The sequence below is a fragment of the Mustela nigripes genome, chromosome 7 (assembly GCF_022355385.1).
Source record: "Mustela nigripes isolate SB6536 chromosome 7, MUSNIG.SB6536, whole genome shotgun sequence".
In the NCBI taxonomy this organism is placed as follows: domain Eukaryota; kingdom Metazoa; phylum Chordata; class Mammalia; order Carnivora; family Mustelidae; genus Mustela; species Mustela nigripes.
The window spans coordinates 136705160-136726045 of NC_081563.1; the positions used below are offsets into that span (position 1 = coordinate 136705160).

Consider the following 20886-nt stretch of genomic DNA (forward strand, 5'->3'; position numbering starts at 1 on the left):
ATAATTTCACCTGTTTCCCTGTTGCTTTTTTTATACTTATAGATATTTTAAATTCTAGTCTAGTTTTTTAATTATTAACATATAATGTATTATTTGCCCCAGGGTTACCGGTCTGTGAATCATCAGGCTTACACAAGTCACAGCACTCACCATAGCACATGCCCTCCCCAGTGCGCATCACCCAGGCACCCCATCCCTCCGTGCCCCCAGAAACCCTCAGTTTTTTTCGTGAGATTAAGAGTCTCTTACGGCTTGTCTCCCTCCCGATCCCATCTTGTTTCATTTTTTCCCTCCTTACCTCCCACAACCACCCCCCCCACCCTGTCTCTCATCTTCCTCCTATCAGAGAGATCATATGATAATTGTCTTTCTCTGATGGACTTATTTCACTCAGCGTAACACCCTCTAGTTCCATCCCTGTCATTGCAAATGGCAAGATTTCATTTGATGGACAGCTGCATAGTATTCCATTGTGTGTGTGTATATACACCGTATTTTCTTTTCTTTTTTTAAGATTGTATTTATTTACTTGATAGAGCGAGAGAGCACAAGCAGGGGGAGTGGCAGAGGGAGAGGGAGAAGCAGGCTTCTCACTGAGCAGCGAGCCCGATGCGGTGCTTGAACCCAGGACCCTGGGATCACAACCTGAGCCGAAGGCAGATGCCCAACCGACCGAGCCACCCAGGCGCCCCATATACCACATCTTTGTCCATTCACCTGTGGAGGGACATCTGGGCTCTTTCCACAGCTGAGCTGTGGGGGACGTTACTGCGAGACACTGGGGTGCAGGTGTGTCAGGGACAGTTCTTATACATTTCCAAGGGGTTGGGATTGAATGATGAGGACATAGCCATGGAAAGTGCTGGACTTTTAAAACAAAAGGAAGAATGTATGTGAAGGCTTTGAGACACACACACAAGGGTAAGCATGATCAGCTGGAAGAAGCTGGTGGGGGGTTCAGCAGCGGAAGTGGCTGGCCAGCAGGTAGGCAGGGAAAGTCACCGGAGAGCAAACAGGACCCTAAACGTCCCTCCCAGACCTCGCAACTGTAGGGAACCACAGCTTGAAGCTTGACAATCCAGGCCACACTTCGCACACTGCCTGCCCTATTCTGCCCGCCTCTCTCTCCCTTCCTCCCTAGGGCAGGCCTGCATCTGGCTCTCCTTCGCCCCCTCTGTGTGTCCTTGACAGGTGTCTTCCTATCAGAAGTCTGAACAACCACACATCCGCTGTGGCAAGAGGGCGGAGAGGGTTGGTTTTATCGTGGTCACAGCTCGTTCCCCAGGAGGCAGTGGACAAGGTCTGATTTTTGTTTCATGCGATCCCGCTGGTGACCACAGGGAGGGACACATGGAAGGAAGCCGGGTGAGCCGGGGGGATGCTGGAGGGGCTCCCGCGGTCACAGACGGGAGAGCTGGCAGGGAGGCTCCCAGAGGGGCCGGGAGAGTGGACAAGTGGGGCCACATACCTGGGAGATGGGGCTGGGCAACTGATGCACTTACAGACCAGAGGCGAGGAGGGAGGTGAACTGAGCAGTCGGGACACCTTGGACGTCCAGCTGGAGCCCGTCTGGTCAGCCCGCTTCTTGACTCCTTGGCGTGAACCTCTCAATGCCAGGGTCCGATGACCTGTGTTTGTCTCTGGTTCTCCCGTGTTATCCTGGGATCTGAGCTTTCCCTTTCTCTCCCCAAAACTTAGACTCTACTGCACGAAGGAAAGAGCCATCACCTCACTCAAGAGCAGGCCCGAGGGGGCAGTGTGTGTGAGATGACCGAGAACTTGGCAAAGGCCAACTGGAAGGGGGTGGTTCTGTCCTGCACCGTGTCCCTGGGGTGCAAGGCCCAAACCCCCCACTCCTCCAAGGTCCCTCAAGCCCCCAAATAGTACTCAGCCAATATTTGTCGAGTAAACAGATGGATTTCTGAGACTTTACAACAGGGGTTTCTTGGACAAACACCGGGCTTCAAAAAGTATATATTTATGTTTGATTTCAGCTCCAGGTAGGGAACCATTACTCTGCTTATCTCTGTTCCCGCCACAGCACATTGCTTATCAGGAGCCGCACACCTTGGGAGATGGCAGAGATGCGGTGGAAAAGGTTAATGCGTCCCATCACCGCGAGAATCACAGCCCTGCCTGCGCGGGCGGCGGTGCGTGCTTGAGCTTGTGCGCGTGCGCTCCTCCGGCAAACCGGAGATGCTGTCGCCTGGGACGTGGACTCTCGGTGTCCCCGCAGAGGGGGGCACAGCATTCACACATTGGCTGGGAAGGGGAGGAGAGCAGCCCAGCGGGTCCAGGTCGTGGGGGTGGGACAGAGCACTGTGGCTGGGGGGTGGGGCTCTGACCTGCGTGTAGCCGGGCAGCTCTGCTTAGGGAAAACCAGCAACACCTTCCCAGGTCTTTGCTCCTGCACTTACTTATTCATCCTCCCAGAACTTTCTCGTACAGTAAGAGAACAGCGGGGCAGAGTACACGCGCGTAGAGCTCAGCTCATCTGACGGTCTGCCCACACCCGCTGACTCACTCATAATGGCCCCTCAGATGTCAGTTTCTTGCTAAGACATTTGGAAAAATTTCTGCTTCTGAATCACAAGCAAACACTATAATTCAACAATCTTCTCTGAGTTATTCAAATAACTTTGGTGCACTCAGAAGTAGAAGAATCAGGGGCGGTTGAAATCAATGAAATCTCTGAGTCCTCTGTTTTTCTCATAATTATATTTCATTTGCCCAGTGGAGGTGGGGGAGCTCCGTCTGACCACTGAGGGCCATCTCCTGGGGGAAGTCTGCAAGCGGCCGATTTCGGGTTTCTGGGTGACACTTGGTTTTCCTTATCATTTTCCTTCTGTTCCCATAATAGAGCCAAGTGTCCTACAGGAAAAGGCTGGCTCCCACCGTCTTCTCAGAGACGGACGGCCACGGCCCGCCAGAGGAGAGATGGCGTTTCAGCAAAGGGTGAGCCTGGTTGTCCTTCTTCCTCATGCTGGTGTCCTCGTCGTGCGGCATCATGTCCACTCAGGGAAGCTCTCGCTCCTGCCCTCTGCCTTCGTGGGCCGTGCTCACGAAATCAGCCCTGAGCGCTCACTCCCAACCTGCCTCTGCCACGGTCCTTCCTCGTGGAGAGAAAAGGAGTTTCCCACTCATCACAGACGGCCGCCTCTGGTTCCTTGTTGCAGCTCAGGGTTGGGGTCGCCAGCCTGGCTGAGAACAGACCCTGGGGAAGGCCGGTCTCTCAAGGGACAGTTTACCTGCGTCCCGGAAAGGGACCATTTCTCTGGGTCTAGGAAAGGCACGTACCTCCGGCACTGCCCTGGCTTGTGCTAAGTTGGGCGGGCAGAGGAGAGCTCCTTCCTGCGGAGAGCAGGTCCCTTGGTAAAAGAGGACAACGGACTAGAGATGGCGCGGACCCATTACTTGCCCCTCTGCTCTGTCCACACAGCTCCGATGCCCGAGCACAGCCCTCTGGGCCCTGACACACAGTAGGTTCCTAGGTATCCAGTGAATGGAGCTGCCCACACATCTGCTTCCATCCTGCAAAGCTGAAAAACACTGCCTGCAAAGGGGTATTGGGGACTAACCCCTGGCATGCTCTGTCTTCCCAGCAAGCTTGGGACTCAGGGCCATCATCCCATTAGACAGCTGGGAAAATTCAAGTTTCGGGAGGAAGTGGGCCTCCCTGAGTGGCTGGCGCTGCCAAGCCTCCTTGCCCAGACCTGTCCCGCCCTCACAGTGGCCAGCCACCCAGACCGAGTCAACATTGCCCGTGGAGCCCGGAATCAAAACAAACAGGGTTCCTCTCCTCTCTTCCCCCTCCACCTTTTTTTTTTTTTTTCTTCTTTTTTGCCAACTGCCCCATTAACAGAAAAACCTTTTCAGCGCCCATCGGGACATCTGGCTCTTACCCTCCCTGAGCAAACTAAGATGACCAAGAGGAATGTGCTCCAGGGTGGAGGTTGGGCGGGGGTGTGGGGGGACCCCCAACACACTAGAACCCGCTCATACAGCAAAGAATGAACACAGGAAGGTCAAAAATGCCCCTCTCAGCAGCCCAGCCAGCTGCGGCCCCCGGTGAGAGCTCACGCGGTCGCCCCACCTGCAGTCCGTTCCCGACATCCAGCTTTCTTGGAACAGTTTATACCTTCAGCCTGGACCACCTCTTAGGGACCAGAGAAAAAAGTCCCCAGGCACCCTGCACACCCCCTGCCCCCCGCCACGTCAGGGCACACTCGTGAATAAATACATTCTTGGCTTTAAGAAAACTTGCCATCCTGAGCGAGGCTGCTGGGCCCGGCGCAGCTGCGGGTGCGCACCCAACACCCCCCGAGGCCCTCTCCTGTATCGGGCGCTTTGGGGACGTAAAGGTGAAGGGACACGGGCAGCTCCCGGGCCTCGGGGGGCGGAGGCGTGAGGATTTGTGATTAGCAAACACGAGAAGCCCCATGTGGTAGCTGTAAACTAGGTTCTAGCGCCAAGCCCGGGGCTCCCACCCGGGATGCTGCTGCGGGCGATCCTGGGCTCGTGGGACACAGCAGAGGGGCTGCCCTGGAGTTTCGCATCTGACAAGCCGGGGAATGGGGGTGGGTGGGAGGGCAGGTGAGGGGTCAGAGGGAAGAGCGAAAAGGCGGAGGTAGGGGTGGGTTGGGGGGGTGACTGTCATGGAAGCGGAACGGTTTATTCTGTGTATGTATTTATTTAACTTGTGAAAAAAAATCCTGCTAGGTACATGCACATTTCTTCCTTTTGAATTGACACTTTCTTCTCTTTAAGGTGGTGGGTGGGGTGGCGTGGGGTTGGGGGTTTGGACCAGAAGCAGGTGTAATCATGTGGTCATTCAGATTGGAGAAGAAAAACATTCCAAACTCAGAGATGTTGCAAGAGTCTCAGCCTTGCACTGTGTTTGCAAAGATGCACCAAATTGTTAACATTTTGCCGCATTCGCTTACCCTGCCTCTCCACATTCAGCACATCCTTACTGCTCTCGCCCAACGGTTGGCCAGCAAGCCGCGGGCAAGGGGACTTTCGACCCTGAATATTTCCTACTATCTCTTGAAAACAAGAATTTCCACTTGTGTAGCCCAGCCATGATCAAATTCAGGAAATACGATGTGGATACAATGTGATTATTTAATCCACAAAACCTATACTCAAATTTCGCAGCTGTCTTGGTCATGTCCCATGCAACAACTCCTACCCTGGTTGTGTCCCCGACCCAGGGTCACGTGGAGCTCTTGTTCTGCATGTGGCCCCTAAGGTCACTGGACAGTGGACAGGAGCAGCCCTGGGCTGGCGCCCACGGGACAAAGTCCTTCCTCCCCACATTGGTTTTCTCCTGCAGGGAACACTCCAGCGCCTTTCTCTCTCTGCCTGAACTCCTTTGGGAAAAGTGGAGGCTCTTTTCCAGTAAAAAGGCTACTGCAGAGCACTTAGTGACTTTCTGGTCCTGATCACTGACCTCCCGTCCTGGGCCTCACCAGGCCTGTGGGAAAGTGCACCAGGTTTAGGAGCTGCCTGTCATTCACGGTGATGATGGGCAGGGCGGACCTCTCAGCCACCATCACCCGTCCGTTCGGTCAGAGTCAGGGGAGGGAGCACCCAGGGACTCAGGTCCGAGTGCCTGCCTTTGAATCCACACCCTGGGGGCCCATGTCCCCATCAGTCTCCTTCATTTCCATATCCCTGGCTTCCAGTGTGTGCTCGGCACACGGCAGGTCCCTATCTGGAGCTGTTCTGAGGGTGGGGGCCCAGGGAGCTTGGCAAACACTGGAGAGAGGCTTGGAGAAGCAGGTGCCTGTTGGGGTGGTGGCCCGCTGTCCCGGGGCTTCCGGGAAGAGGTCCTGGCCTGGGCAGAAACTCTGTTTCTGGAAGAGCAGAATTGGCACATAGGGCAGGGGGAGAGCCACGGTGGTGCGAAGGTGCATGCAGGTGGCTCCAAACCTGTGGACGGCCCAGAGTGGAGGCATCGGGGGCCCTGACGACACCGGCTTTCTGAGGAGCAAAGTGCGGGAAAGGGGCTGGAGGGGAAGTGTGGGGCCACGCTGGGAAAGTCCTTGATGGTGAGACATGGAGTTGAGATTCTGTCTCTTGACAGTTTTCTTTCCAAAGGCTGAAGAATCACACGTGCCTTTACAACTTTGGCCAAGTTCAAAGGAAACGTTCTCTCATTAACATTTTACTATTATAAATACTAATTATTTTTTTTCCTATTAACATGAAAGTAGACAACATAAAAATAAAAATTGTCCACCCATGTTTGCTCAAAGGACAGCTCCGTGCTGCCAGTGACCGTGAGACCACCCCTCAGGAAACAGAGCTGAAGACACGGGAGCCATGGCCGGGTCTAAAGTGGGAGGGATGTCTCACAGGCTGTGTGACTAGGAAGTCACTTCATGCTTTGGGATGTCATGGCCTCATCCGTCACGCAGGGGGTTTAGACAGAGGATTCCTAAGAATACAACTGGCTGGCTCAGGGAGAGCCCTCTGGAGGTGGTCCTGTCACCCCATGAGCTGGGAGCTGTGGCTTGGTTGTCACGCCACAAGCCCCATCATCTGGGAGTCTCGAGCCGGTGCTGGAGCCCAGAGTCTGCCACAGCCTGGCCCACACCTGGTGTGAGACCTCCAGGCTCTGTGCATAAAGGCAGTCTTCAGTCTTGAAGTCTAGGAAGTGACTAGGCAATAATCTGTATTGGGAAAGGAAGAGACACCCCCTTCACCAGGGTGACGGGCAGAGAGCATAAGAGAGTAGAGGCTGGGCCTCTGGGTGGTGGACACACCCTTGGGTCAGTTACACTGGGGCCAGCTTGCTCAGCTGGTCCCATTACTGCAGTGACCAGAGTCGAGTTGGGCTCCCATCGGCCAAGGGCGGCTCTCCCAGAGACTGACGGTTTGTGAAGACCTTACACTTGGACGCAAGGATGCGTGAAATTGTACATATTCAGATCGGCCAGTGCGGGAACCAGATTGGAGCCAAGGTAAGGAAAGTTCGATTACTCGGACTAGCTTTCTTAAGGTCCCTGGGGGTAGCCAACTGAGAACACATCCGCAGTCAGCAGGGAGGGCAGCAAGCCCAGGAGATCACCTGCACTTGCTCAACACTTGGCTTTGTTGACCGATGGCCACGGTGAAGGCGACGCAGGAGGTAGCACAGGCTACAAGGGTTAACTGAATTCATGTCAATTTTACCACCACGCCACTTAGGCCACGTCCGGGGGAGCCTTGCTTACTTTCACAGCCTTAGCAACGAACGTTCGTATCCAAAGGTGGTAGTCTGTCCCAAAACAGTTTCCTAAAGTTTGTTGGGCAACTTTTTTTAAAAAAATATTTTATTTATTTATTTGACAGAGAGAGAGATCACAAGCAGGCAGAGAGGCAGGCAGAGAGAGAGAGGAGGAAGCAGACTCCCCGCTGAGCAGAGAGCCCGATGCGGGGCTCGATCCCAGGACCCTGCGATCATGACCCGAGCCACCCAGGCACCCCTACTGGGCAACTTTTTACATGGTATCGCTGAGATGCCTTTCCATCCCTCCCTTGTTTGTGTTACAGAGTTTGAAGAGATCCACATCTGTCCCACTCAGTAAGCTATCAGAGACGAAAGAGCTAACCGTAAACGTTTTAGGGTGTAGTTGTCAAAATAACGAAAATGAGCTCTCTGGAATATGCATGAGTGTGTCTCCTCCCCACCCAAATTTTTGTACGTGGTGCCGGATTCAGTGGCTGACACTGAGAGATGACACAGCCCAACAGATCTCCTACCCAAATGTCAACCCTAGTTTTACACACTTGTACTGCGTTAACAGCCATCTGATGGTTCCCTTTGCCATTTCAAAATTACTTTCACTAGTAGGAACAGCATTAAAAATGCAGTTGCACTGGGGCGCCCGGGGGGCTCAGTTGGTGAGCATCTGGCTCTGGGTTTTGACTCAGGTCATGATCTCATGGGTCATGGGATGGAGCCCTACGTGGGCTCTGCGCTCGGCAGGGAATCTGCTTGAAACCTTCTTTCCCTCTGCCCACTCCGACTCTCACTCTCTAAAGTAAATAAATACAAACAAACAAATAAATAAATCTTTAAAAAGTTTTAATTGCGTTAAATTTAATTAAAGTTAAAGTTAACAGTTAAATTTTTTTAAAGTTTTTTTTTTTTTTTTTTTTTTTTTAAGATTTAATTTACTTATTTGACAGAAAGAGATCACAAGTAGGCAGAGAGAGAAGAGGGAGGAGACTCCCTGCTGAGCAGAGAGCCCGACGCGGGGCTCGATCCCAGGACCCTGGGATCACGACCTGAACTGAAGGCAGAGTCTTTAACCCACTGAGCCACCCAGGCGCCCCAATAGTTAAGTCTTTAAAAAATTAAATTTTAAAAATTGTGGTGAAACAACAGCTTACAGTTCATCGTCTTCATCATTTTTTAGCATATAGTTCAACACTGTTAAGTATCTTCACAATGTTCTGCATCCAGTCTCCAAAATGCCTTTCCTTTTACAAAATTGAAACTGTCCCCATTAAATAGTAATCCTCCATTCCCCCCGACACACATAGCCCTTAGCACCCATCCTTCTACTGTCTAAGAATTTGAATTTTTTAAAAATTTATTTACTTACTTAGAGAGTATGAGTGGAAGTTGGGGCTGTGGGGGGAAAGGCAGAGGGAGAGAGAAGCTCCAGCAGGCTCCACGTCCAGCCCAGAGCCCCACACGGGGCTCTGTCCCATGACCCCAAGATCATGACCTGAGCCCAAATCAAAAGTCAAATGCCCAACCTACTTAGCCACCCAGGGACCCCCGAATCTGAACTCTCCTAGGGGCCTCATAGAAGTGACATCACACAGTGTCTGCCCTTCTATGTCTGGCTTGTGTCACTGAGCATCACGTCCTCAGGGCTCAGCCACACCACGGCCTGTGTCCAGATGCCCGTCCTTTTCACGGCTGAGTAACAGTCCATTGCGAGGAGAGGCCACACTTTGTTTATCCGCGCATCTGTCAGTGGACACATGGGTTGTTCCAACTTTCAGCTACTGGGAATAAGGCAGCTTTGAAAAACTAGTCTATAAAACTAAAACGAGGTGTTTAAGACCTGGGGCAAAGAATATCACTGCTTGAAAAGAAGTTGCTGTCTTTCTGTGCTGCGGTGACGAGATGTTCCTAAGTGGAACACAGCGCAAAGCGGGGGGCAGCAGCCCCGGCACTCTGAAGTGGGAAGATAACCTGGAGGAGGCGAGGGAGAGGAAATGCAGCGTCCAGATAGGTTCTGAGCTTTTCCTCTGGCATCCTGTTGTCTGGTCCTGAGAGCCCTGGTGACTTATTATTTGGGGCCATAAGAACTGTGAGAGACATTCAGTTTGCAGTGTTAGAGAACTTATTTATTCTTTATTTAAAAAAAAAGATTTTATTTATTCACTTGATAGAAGACGCAGTGAGAGAGGCAACATAAGCGTGGGGAGTGGGAGAGGTGCTGAGCAGGGAGCCCGATCCGGGGCTCGATCTCAGGACCCTGGGATCAAGACGCGAGCCGAAGGCAGACATTTAACAACTGAAACACGCAGGGGCCCCAAATTTATTTATTATTTCAGATCCTGAACAGTGCTGGTAATTTTCTATAAAATAGAGTCTGGTTAACGAGACCATGGCCAGAGCAGGGCCATCACTTCTAAGATATGGCTGGGCAAACACCCTGGGGGATTTTAACATAAATGAATATATTTTCATTGCACTTGAATATGTCCTTCTCTAGGGCAATGAAAGGGGCCATCTCAGAAACTGTTTCCATGCTAAGAGCTCTGCACACAGCTATATTAATAAATACTGTATGTGTGATTAAAATTGTCGTATGTTTCAAACAGTTGGAAGAGCTGTGTATCATCTGGACTTGTGTGCCAACCTGATCATGAAAAACGCACATGGCTAAAACCTGGGCCCGGATGTCCTAGTTATTATGGGCTTTTTGGAAAACTGCATGAAAATAAATCCCCAAGTGAAGGAGTTATTATTGTGAGATCAGATAAGAATTCAGCCTGTTTTCATTTAATGGGATCTATACTTTACTAGCTTGAAGCACTAGAAGGTGAAATTAGAGATACCCGGTCTGATGTGAGCTGTAAAACGACAGCTTTAATGTCTACCACAGCCTCCATTTAGTAGGAGCAAAATCCAATTTAATATTTGAAGTGTTGGCATTTTATTTAAGGCGTTCAGGTAGGTATAAAACACAGTCTTCATGTTCACGTTTAGTGGCAGCCAGAGCAAGTTACCCCGCGGAGCGGGCACTGACAAATCGGGCTTGAAGGCACGTCTGGGGAAGGGGTGGTCAGAGAGACCCCTCCGGGCAGGCCAGGCAGCCCTCCCTTCCTGTCGCTCCCGTCAATCTGCTGGCTCACGAGTCCCCTCCTGCCCCTTTCTGGGGTCCCTCCGGACACGGACCTCCCCTCCTGCTGCTTTCAGTTCTGGGAGGTGATTGGCGAGGAGCACGGGATCGACGTGGCCGGGAGCTACTGCGGGGACTGTGCTTTGCAGCTGGAGAGGATCAGCGTGTACTACAACGAGGCCCATGGTAGGACGCGGTGCTCTGCTGGCGGTGCTCGCCTGCCCCAGGAGCCCAGGCGGGGTGAGGTCCAGGAGGCATAGCGGGATCCTAAGACTGGCGGGTCCTCGGGGCCGGTGTGGGGCAAGGGTCCGGGGAAGAAGGCACTGAGTGGTTTAGACACATGTCTTAACCCCCGCTGCCCAAGCACCAACCTTCCTGTTTAGATGACAATGTTGAATGAAAACCGGCATCACTTCGAGCAGAGGCAGGATCTCCGTCATTGGCGAGACAACACAGCAGCACGGAAAATGACGGATAACGTATTTCCAAAGTATCTTATAGATCTGTGCACTTGTTGGGGTCAAGGGTATTACTTCAGATGTCTTTCTTCTAGAAATAGCTTTCTCCCGACAGGGATCATAAGGTTCTGTTTTGATGAAACATTAACTTCTAGAAAAACACCGGCTTGCTGACTTCTTCCTACTTTTCTACACAGGTAAGAAGTATGTGCCGCGGGCGCTGCTGGTGGACCTGGAGCCCGGGACGATGGACAGCATCCGATCCAGCAAACTGGGAGCTCTCTTCCATCCGGACAGCTTCATCTACGGTAGGCTGTCGCGGCGGGGGTGCCCCGGGAGGAGGGGCGGGGGCCTCCTAGTGGTGCCCCCCTTCCCCCGCCCCCAGCGGCCCGGTAAGCGGCCTCCCTCGGCGCAGGTAACTCGGGGGCCGGCAACAACTGGGCGAAAGGCCACTACACGGAGGGCGCCGAGCTGGCCGAGCGCGTGCTGGACGCCGTGCGCAGCGCCAGCGAGGCCTGCGACTGCCTGCAGGGCTTCCAGCTGGTGCACTCGCTGGGCGGCGGCACGGGCTCCGGGATGGGCACGCTGCTGCTGGGCCGGATCCGCGAGGACTTCCCCGACCGCATCGTGAACGCCTTCAGCGTGCTGCCGTCGCCCAAGGTGTCCGACACGGTGGTGGAGCCCTACAACGCCGCGCTGTCCCTGCCGCCGCTGGCGCGGCACGCCGACGCCTGCTTCTGCATCGACAACGAGGCGCTCTACGACATCTGCCTGCGCACGCTCAAGCTGGCCGCGCCCAGCTACGGCGACCTCAACCACCTGGTGTCCCTGACCATGAGCGGCGTCACCACGTCGCTGCGCTTCCCGGGCCAGCTCAACGCCGACCTGCGCAAGCTGGCCGTGAACATGGTGCCCTTCCCGCGCCTGCACTTCTTCACGCCCGGCTTCGCGCCGCTCACCAGCCGCGGCGGCCGGCAGTACCGCGCGCTCACCGTGGCCGAGCTCACGCAGCAGGTGTTCGACGCGCGCAACGCCATGGCCGCCTGCGACCCGCGCCGCGGCCGCTACCTGACCGTGGCCTGCATCTTCCGCGGCCGCATGTCCACCAGGGAGGTGGACGAGCAGATGCTCGGCGTGCAGACGCGGCACAGCGGCTGCTTTGTGGAGTGGATCCCCAACAACGTCAAGGTGGCCGTGTGCGACATCCCGCCCCCGGGGCTGAGCATGGCCGCCACGTTCATCGGCAACAGCACGGCGGTGCAGGAGCTGCTGGGCCGCGTGGCCGAGCGCTTCTCGGCCATGTTCCGGCGGAGGGCGTTCGTGCACTGGTACACCAGCGAGGGCATGGACGTGGGCGAGTTCGCCGAGGCCGAGAGCGACATCCGCGACCTGGTGTCGGAGTACCAGCAACTGCAGGACGCCAGCGCGGGTCCGGAGGACGACGGGGAGCTCGCGGGGGAGGCGGAGATGGAGCCGGAAGATGCGCCGCACGAGCCTCGCGGGGCCCTGTGAGGTCGGCAGCGGCCCCGGCTCGCCGGCTCCCCACGGGGTGCACCGCGACCACCCGGTGTCCCGGCGTCGCACGCACGCGGGGCGCAGAGACCGGACCCGGGAGGGAGCTGGGGGCGTTGGGGGCCTTCAGGCATTCGCTAACCTTCAAAGACTTCGCTATGCGCTGCACGCTCTACTAACTGGTTTTTTTAATTAGCAAAGTGCATTTATCGCGAAGCACAGCGCCTTAGTTGAGCGGAGCTGCTCCGGCAGTTACTGCGCACCCAGCGCTGTGCGTGGCATCAAGAGGACGTGGGCGCAGGGTGGAAGCCGCCGTGCTGCCGCACTCTCCACCCTCTCCTGCCGCTGAGCACCCTGGCACCCTCGCGTGGCACCCTCGCTGAGTCATTCCCCAGCTTCCGTCGAGTGCGCTGCCCAGCATCCCACCTCCCCGTGCTCGCTGGCCTCCTGAGAGCCAGGTGGCTAAGTGGTACCTGGGGAGCTGTGCCGCCGAGGCAAGTGTGAGTCCGCAGCCACTAGTGAATTGTGTAGACCTTGTGGGCACGTCAGCGAGCTAACTGGAAAGGGAAAAGGACTTGGAAAAAGAAAAAGTGGCAGTGCTTTTCACCAAAATACCTGGCCACCCCTGCCCTCACCCATGATGCCCTAAAGTCACCAAGCCTGATCCTCTGCTCTTTATTTCTGAATAGCCAGCTTTTAACATAGACGTTTGTGTACTGTAGACACTGTTTCTAAAGGGTGTTGGATTCTGGGAATTCATTAATCACCATTTTCAGTTTTCCTTGTAGACTCTTTCAAAATGCCCTTTTCACTTTCATTCATAAACACCTGCAAGCACTGGGTAGCCTCAGCTCTTTGGGAAAGGGCACTGGTGCGCTGGGCAGGGATTGGCAAGCAGAGATTCCGCGGCCTCCGCAGAGCCGCAGTGTCCTTCCTCCTCACGGAGGACGCTGTCTCATTAGGGAGCTTTTACAATTCAAATTAATTTGCAGAAGTTGCCATAAATGTTCGCATGATGACACAGCTTTGACCATTACCCGAGTTTAATCTGCTCACATTACGACAGGACCAGATACACAGGAGTGTAATCAAATCGTCCATAACTTTCTAATTACGGTTTACCTATTTCTGACATACGCACAGCCATGCCTTCCAGGGCCATAAGAGTCTTAATGGCCTTCTAGAATTACCATTGATCCGTGGGCAGCCGGCAATGGGAAGAGGGTCTGACCCTCCCTGCAGGAAATATTTACTTGCGGGCAACTAGGTGCTCGTCTCCCGGATTCGTGTTTGTAATCTGCAGCAAGGAAGCAGGACGATGGGGACACTGGCTGCTCATTCGAGAAACGTCACGCCACGTGTGCATGGTGAGAAGTGACGAAAATACATAGAGACAAAACGAGGTCCTGCTGTCGGCATCGTGACATGCCTTCTATTTACACTTTAGAAAAAAGTTTTAAACAGTTTTTTCTTGTGGCTCAAGCACTAAAAGCAAAAGATTTATTAAGAAAATGTAACTATATACTCAGTTTGAAGTTCATAATTTCTCAAAAGCTAAAAAGACTTATGACCTTTGATGTTATAAGAATTTACACACGCTTCCTCTAGCACTTTCCTTCTCAAATCTAAAAAGGCAATCAAATGGATACAAGGAAGGATACAGATCTAAATTAAAAAAAACCCAGCTGATTTATATTGCTGTCAAGATTTTTGTTTGCTCAATAGTAATCATTAAAGTACAAGAAAATTCAATTTTAAATGGCTAAATTGCTTTATTTCAGACCAAATAAATTCCTTTTCTTGGAGCCTAACAACCCAGACTGATTAATTTGAGTAGTTAAAAATATTTCAAAATGTATCTCACCATCCTACTCTTTTGTATGGTAGAAGTAGAACACACACACACAAACAAAAAAACCCACTAGAAACCAAGAGAAATCTGTCCCCTCAGATTTTGAGCCTATTCCTTTAGCGGTATGGTTGCCATGGCGACACTGGTCTCAGTGACAGACATGGGATCAGAATCTCAGAGCTTGTCCAGTTCCTTCACTTCACACACAAGGACCCTGCACGAGCAGAGATTAATAAGCCCTCAAAAATCACCCAACTAGTTAGTGCAATACCCAGAGCCGGGTCTGGTCAGGGTCCCCTGAAGGGCCTTGTTACTATCAGTTCAGGATTTTTAAGCAGAGAGAGAGAGGCTCAAACCATCTCTGCTGGGCAGTGAACGTGCCTTTTATTTAGCTGCTGTACCCCCCATCACCAGCCGTGGCCCTAAGTCTCACCTTAATTACCTGATCTGCCGTCCATGACTGCTCTCTAGTTACCAGCTGCAAAGAATTCAGCCCTTTGCCCATCAGCTTTGTTCGTCTATGAAAAAGGCCTGACAGCCTTGAGATTCATCGATTCCTATCCCTGTAATGAAAGATCCTTCCTAGTACCTTGATCATGGGGACCGCGGTGCCGACGGCTGAGGAGCCCTGACTTTAGAACAGCAGACCGGCCCAGGCAAAGAGCTCCCGGGGGGGCCCTTAAGTGGCTACTGCCCAGTGGCCTGGCTCTCAGACTCCATCCAGGCGCTCCTCCTTGCCTGTCCTGGGCCAAGAATTAAATAAAACCTCCAGGTCAAGTGTCCCGGGGCAGGAAATCGCCTGCAGGAGGCTGAGAACAAAGACATTCTCTCGGGCACCTCCGTAGCACGGCACTGCGGCACTGCTCGGGACCCCCAAACTTATTGTTGGCCTAAGTACCAAGGGGAGAACTGGTGCTGGTATGGAGCTGAAAACTTCCCGTTCAAATTTATTTCTCCGTTCTCCAGAACAGCTCAGATCCAGCAGCTAACTCTGCAGTGGGTGTCTTACTCAGCAGAGTGCTTCCAAGTTTCAAAGGAAGATAAAAACAAAACACTTGCAACAAGTCTTCACGCCTGAGCATTTAAGGAAGAGAGTCACTGTGAAAACACCATGGGGCCGCTGCCATCCTCATGCCCGAGACATGCAGGCCGAAGTTTTGAAGCCTGGACTTCAGCTGGGCTGTCAGCTCCTGAAGCAAGGTACTGGGCGGCTCGGCCTGTGTCCCACCTCCCACGGGGAGTGCACTCAGGACAGAGACTCATTTACAAAACAATGAAGCACATTTCTTGCTGAAACACATTAGTAGTTCTTCTCCACAGGTTCTAAGTGTACAATAAAAAATGAAGACCGCAATCTACTATTTTTTTCTTCTAATCTATGCTTTTGGTAATTATTGTCATTTAGGCAAATAGCTAAGCCAGCTGCGTGGGAGAGCCAGGCCGCGGGTAATAAGCCACCCGCCACTTCTGCGAGTTGAAGATAAGGGACACTGAGAGCCTCAACGCGAGGCTAATTTTGTCAAAATGATATGAAAAAGAGAACTTTCTATCCTGACACATTTAAAGCATCTTTGCTGTTTCCTTCTGCTCACCAGATATTAAACCTGCTTCCCCCAACCTTAAGAAAGGGCAGTTCCCAAGGTCCTAAATCCAGCAGGTGCAGACAGCTCCCGTGAAGAGAAAGTCCAAAGGAAAACAAAAACCAATCGCAAGAGTGAACCATATTTTGATTTATTGGCGTTGTCAATCTAGAACAAGACAAGGATTTTTTTTCCATGCAGGGAGATTGTTTTCAGTCTGTCGTAACATGGACCAATGCATCTTCACCTTGGAAAATGTAGCATTTCAAGCTTTACCCAGTATCTAGGACAAAAGAAAATTCAACAATTGCTAGTCCTTTGTGTTTTCTTAAAAATCCAACATGAACATGGCAATGACTTCCCTGTCACGAACTGTGTAATCTATCTTTGGCGTCACTTCACATGGCTGATGTTGACCCTTGACTCTTGGCTGTAAAAACTGCTGTTTCACGTGCATGGCCTTAGCTGAACAGGAACTTCTCTTCTAGGTCGAACCAAGTACTCTCTGGGCAATAAAGAAACTAGTCTGCTTTTTGAAAACACTCAAAGTCCCCTGTGCTCCAGGGGCGGGAGCATCCCCTGCAGGACATGCGGAGGGCAGTTTTGTGTTGTTTACTGGAGTGGGATACTACATCCTGACCCCAAGGACATCACAAGGTCGAAGGAGCTCGAGGTGGAGTTGGGCTTGGCTCCGCTGCAGGCGCTCAGTGATTTTCTCAGCCAGCTCAGTGTTAAAACAAAACCACCCAACGTAAAACCAGGTCTCATTACTTAGAGCGCCTCTAGAAAAAGGGATACATTCAAAACACCGCATCTTCAGACTCATAATAAAATATTTACTAATTCAAACTGGAAATGAAAAGTGCTTAGGGGAGACAGCTCCAATGAGCAGAACTGCTCATATCCACGAGCTGCTGAAGGATCCATACTGATCACACTTCCTTATCTCCGCAGGTCGGACGCCTTTTTTTTTTTTATTTTAAAACAAAACAGGAAAATGAAATCTGGAAAACACCTCTCTAGTTCTTTGCCTTGCTTCTCTTTTGAAATAACAATGTCAAGAAAGAGGCTCAGAGATCAAATCACTTTAGTAGCTGGGAGCACGGAGTCAGAACTGATCTACTGGACAGAACTCTTCTACTGCACAGGACGTAACTCTACTTGGCTCCCATCTCTGGAGAAGTAAAGTGAACCAAGCCCTGGGAAGGAACCATAAATTTAGCAGAAGCAGTTGTCACTGCAGGGTCTTGCAGATGTTCCTGCTTGATAAAATCGCAGGACCCTTGCCTATGCTTCTAGCCCTCACGCTCAGGAAGCAGTCATTTGTGAGAACATTAGCAGATGTGGGGGAAATGCAGATACAAAGAACCGCAGTTTGTCATGCCCCGGAACCGCTGCGGGACTCCGACGGCAGTGACAAAAAGTGGGGAGTTTATCCTCCGAATTACTGGATGTTGTGCAGACAAATGACACTGGTTTAATTAAAGTAAGATGGCTCTCCACCTAAGCACTGCTAATGAGCTGAACGTCACTGTGCCGATCACTTCTGCTTGTCGAGGCCTGAAACGAGATTCCTTTCTGATGCCGCAGGACTCCTATCACCTGCGCGCCGTAAGTCACCACCCACTAACATCTGAACGTACTGACCAAAAAATGGACAGAATTCAAAACTAAACCTGCTTTGTTTTAAAAGTGCTCTATGAACTTAAGGTGCAAGCTTCTAACACATCAGTAACTTACAGATTACTCTTTTTTCAGTTTCACAATTTTTACGGTGCTGCCAGAAGTCTTCTCAGCATTTGCTTTGAACTCGGCCTTCAGTGCATCTCTCACTGCTTTTGCACAGATCTGGGAGTATCGGATGTAGCTGGGAGGGAATGAAAGATATCAAATTAATTATCAATAATCCAGCGAGGCTGGTCATTGTTACTAGTTTTGTTTTGCTTTTTTCTTTTTCCATAGTTTAAATTTTGGTTTGATTGTACATTACCGTGGAACTGGATTTAAAAATGACAAATGCCAGAAGCGATCTACAGAGAGAAAAAGGCCAGAAAAAATGTACCAAAGTGTGAGCAGGTATTAGAATGGGTCGTCTTTGGTTTTTCTTTTTGATACCATCTTCTCTCTTTCATACATGTTAATTTAAAATCAAAGACTCTCAGTGATTCTTAAAAATCCCACAGCACAACACCAAATGTTATGAGAAGCTATAAGTATAATAATAATAATATTAAAATTTCTCTACTTAAAATTTTTTCCTCATACTATTCTTACAAGGTAAAATATATATAATTAAGAAAGAACTACTTTGAATTCAACAGTTCTGATTATTTAAAGGTTTTCTTGAAAATACTGGACTTTGTTTCCCAAGTCCGCTATTGAAGACACTTCCCAATCAAGGTTTGTAAATAAAACCAAAAAGTCCTTAATTCTAATAAAATATCTAACAGCCTGCTTCCTGTTTGGTAGATGGACTCCCCATCAACATCTCATTTTCCAAAAAATGTCAGCTTACTTTTTACACTTTCTGAAAACAGGAAGGGGGTGGGACGTACTACTGTCTATTTTCTCATGTTTCAGATTTGTTTTTTTGGGCCCGAGGCAGGCGTTCCAGTGCCTCCCGGGGTGCTGACTAATTGGGCTGCCCTTCCAGGCTGCTCCATCTTTCCCACTACTTCGCGCACCTGCAGACGCAGAGGGGGAACCCGGGCGCTGATGCTGCCCCACCGACGGCTGGCAGGACGCCCGGGCAGGGCCGCCACACCTGTCCGAGTAGGTGCTTAGGAAATGGTCCCTGATCCCCGCCCGTCCACCTTCCACCCGGACGAAACTCTGCTCGACTCCACGAAGGGGCGACTGTCGTCAGGTCACGCGGGGAGCGCCCCAGGCCGAGGCGCAGGGCCCAGGGGCTGCACGAAGCCACCAGGTGTGAGGGCGGCGTCCACGGCTCCCCCGTCCCTGGAGGTCGTGTCTCCAGACGGGCTCCGCGCGTGAGCTTCCGAGGGGCCCCACTGCCCGGTGTGCCGTGCGCCGACGGCCGCGGCCCTCTCACCCGGAGCGCGGCCCGACGGCAGTAACGACGCGTGGGTGCGGGACACGCAGGCCCGGGCCGGGGTCACGCGTGCAGGGCGCAGCCCGGGGCTCCCGCGCCCCGTCGAAGCCGGGGGTGGGCACGCAGGTGCGGGGCCCGCCGCCCACGCGCCGCGCTCTCCAGGCGCCCCGCCCCCACCCGGCCGTGCGCCGCCATCTTGGGTCCGCGCTCCCCGGCCCCGACCCCCGCCGCGCGCGGCGTGACCTCCGACCCCGGGCCGCGCCGCGGGCTCCCCGCAGCCCCGAGGAGCGGGTCTACCTGAGTCCAGCCTGTCGCCAGTAGGCCACCATGATGTCGCGAGGGTGGGCGCGTGGGGTCGAATCACGAGGACGCCTCAATGTCGGCTCGGCGCACAGCCCAGCGGCAGGAAGGTCAGGCCTGGGAACCGGAAGAGGCGGGACTCCGGACCTGCCAATCTCGCCGCCTCTTGCCCCGCCCGCCCTCCCGAGCAGCCCCTGCTGCCCCGCCGCGGAATCGCCCCGACGCCGGGAGCCAATGGGGGCGGGCGGCGGGGGCCTCGGGTACCAATCCCCGCGCGGGCCGGCCGGCCGCGCCCACCGATTGGCTCCGCGGCTGCCCCGAGCGTGTGCCCCTCGGGCTTCCGTAGTAGCCCCGGCGAAGCGGCGGGGCGAGGGGGCAGCTGGGGGCCGGGCGGGGCAGGCTTGTCCCCGCAGCCCGAGGTCAGGGCCGCGCCCCGGCGTCGGCGGGGAGCCCTTGGCCCCCTCCCCCGAGGGGCAGCGGGCAACGGCAAAGCCGGCCCAGGCAGCGCGCGGGCCTCCAGGGTCACCCGCGACGTGCGACGGCCTGGACTGGGCGGCACGGGCGGGGGCGGGGGCGCGGGAGCGCGTGTGCACCCTGAAGCTGAGGGCAGGGAACGCGTCGCCACAAGTTTTCAGAAACTAGCCCCTAACTCCCACCGTTAGTGCTGGGTGGGGTCAGACGCCCCACAGGCCGAGTGTAACCTGTTCAGTCCCCCAAAGACCTCTGCTTGCCGGCTACGGAGGTTTCAAACTATCAGCTACTTCACTACACTGGAAAATGAAAATTCCTAGAATTTTATCATTACAGAAGGATAAAAAAAAAATCAAACAGGATAAATATTTGTTTAGAAATCTTTTTATCATTAGGGCATTACACCTTTTTCAGAACAAGTATAATTCACAGAAATTATACAAAGCAACTTTTTAATCAAAGATCAATATTTTGCTATCTTTTGTTTAATTGAAATGTTATTTGTAAAAACCATCTCCGGTTACAAAAAATAATCAAAAACCTTATTGGATTGAAGTTGCTTTTACAAATGTCCTAGGAAGTCTTAAGCTAAACAACATTTTAAGTAGAAAAACACTAATTTTTAAATAGTTTGCTATACCATTTCTCTGGTTTATGTATATATACTAACTGGTTTCCTTTACAGGAAACCTGAAGGGTATATTACATGAGCACGGTAAGATAAAGGCAAGAGCTAATCACCTTTTAACAAAAAATATTCCGTGTGCAACAACTGCAAGTATCAAACCCAGTCTTTCCTGGTCCATAACTGCCGCTACAAAATACGAAATACATGTACTGGATTGTTTTCCAGACTGCAGCTGCCCCTTAGCATCCAAAATTGATTTCCCACAAATAAAAGCTGCAAAGCAATTCACATAGTGGCTGGTTTAGGTCAACGCTTTTCTTCTCATTATTATTCCTTTTTTCTTCCCCACCGCCCCCATCCCCCGCAGTTGCACTGTATTATTAAAAACACTAAGTACCTGGGATTTATGCTTCAGAAAGACATCGTTTGAGTAATTTCAAATGACGTACAGCTCTTCATGTGAAAAAGATGTTTTGTGGTCACAATTACTTCACAAAGTAATTATATTCAAATAACCTGACATATCATGCTTTAGCAATTACAGAGCCATGATTTTGACACATGGCAATTTATAAGTTAGGCAAATGTGAAATGCTAAAAGATGTGAACAGCTGTTCTTCTGTTTAAGTTTAGAGTGCTGCAAAATTCCGGTAATGACTTTATTTTTTCAGTGAACAT

General features: G+C 52.1%; 2 protein-coding genes across 2 annotated transcripts; one reads left to right on the top strand and one right to left on the bottom strand.

The window, feature by feature from the left end:
• The first annotated feature begins 6828 nt into the window (after positions 1 to 6828).
• Positions 6829 to 14077, top strand: TUBB1 (tubulin beta 1 class VI). The gene is made up of 4 exons (XM_059408032.1): positions 6829 to 6968; positions 10433 to 10541; positions 11011 to 11121; positions 11229 to 14077. Exons 1-4 carry the CDS (start codon positions 6912 to 6914, stop codon positions 12323 to 12325), a joined length of 1374 nt encoding a protein of 457 aa, XP_059264015.1. The 5' UTR covers positions 6829 to 6911; the 3' UTR covers positions 12326 to 14077.
• Positions 14078 to 15887: 1810 nt separating this feature from the next.
• On the bottom strand, positions 15888 to 19252 carry ATP5F1E (ATP synthase F1 subunit epsilon). Its single transcript, XM_059408033.1, has 3 exons — positions 19107 to 19252; positions 17498 to 17624; positions 15888 to 16040 (listed from the first exon to the last, which is right to left on the bottom strand). Exons 1-2 carry the CDS (start codon positions 19136 to 19138, stop codon positions 17501 to 17503), a joined length of 156 nt encoding a protein of 51 aa, XP_059264016.1. The 5' UTR covers positions 19139 to 19252; the 3' UTR covers positions 15888 to 16040; positions 17498 to 17500.
• Positions 19253 to 20886: the final 1634 nt, after the last annotated feature.

What these genes read in the sequence shown, in the direction of transcription:
- TUBB1 (XM_059408032.1), top strand. Translation starts at nt 6,912, where the DNA reads ATGCGTGAAATTGTACATATTCAGATCGGCCAGTGCGGGAACCAGATT. An exon ending in GGAACCAGATTGGAGCCAAG is followed by an intron (nt 6,969 to 10,432) that starts GTAAGGAAAGTT and finishes TGCTGCTTTCAG; the next exon opens with TTCTGGGAGGTGATTGGCGA. An exon ending in GTACTACAACGAGGCCCATG is followed by an intron (nt 10,542 to 11,010) that starts GTAGGACGCGGT and finishes TTTTCTACACAG; the next exon opens with GTAAGAAGTATGTGCCGCGG.
- ATP5F1E (XM_059408033.1), bottom strand. Translation starts at nt 19,138, where the DNA reads ATGGTGGCCTACTGGCGACAGGCTGGACTCAG. An exon ending in TGGCGACAGGCTGGACTCAG is followed by an intron (nt 17,625 to 19,106) that starts GTAGACCCGCTC and finishes ATTCCCTCCCAG; the next exon opens with CTACATCCGATACTCCCAGA.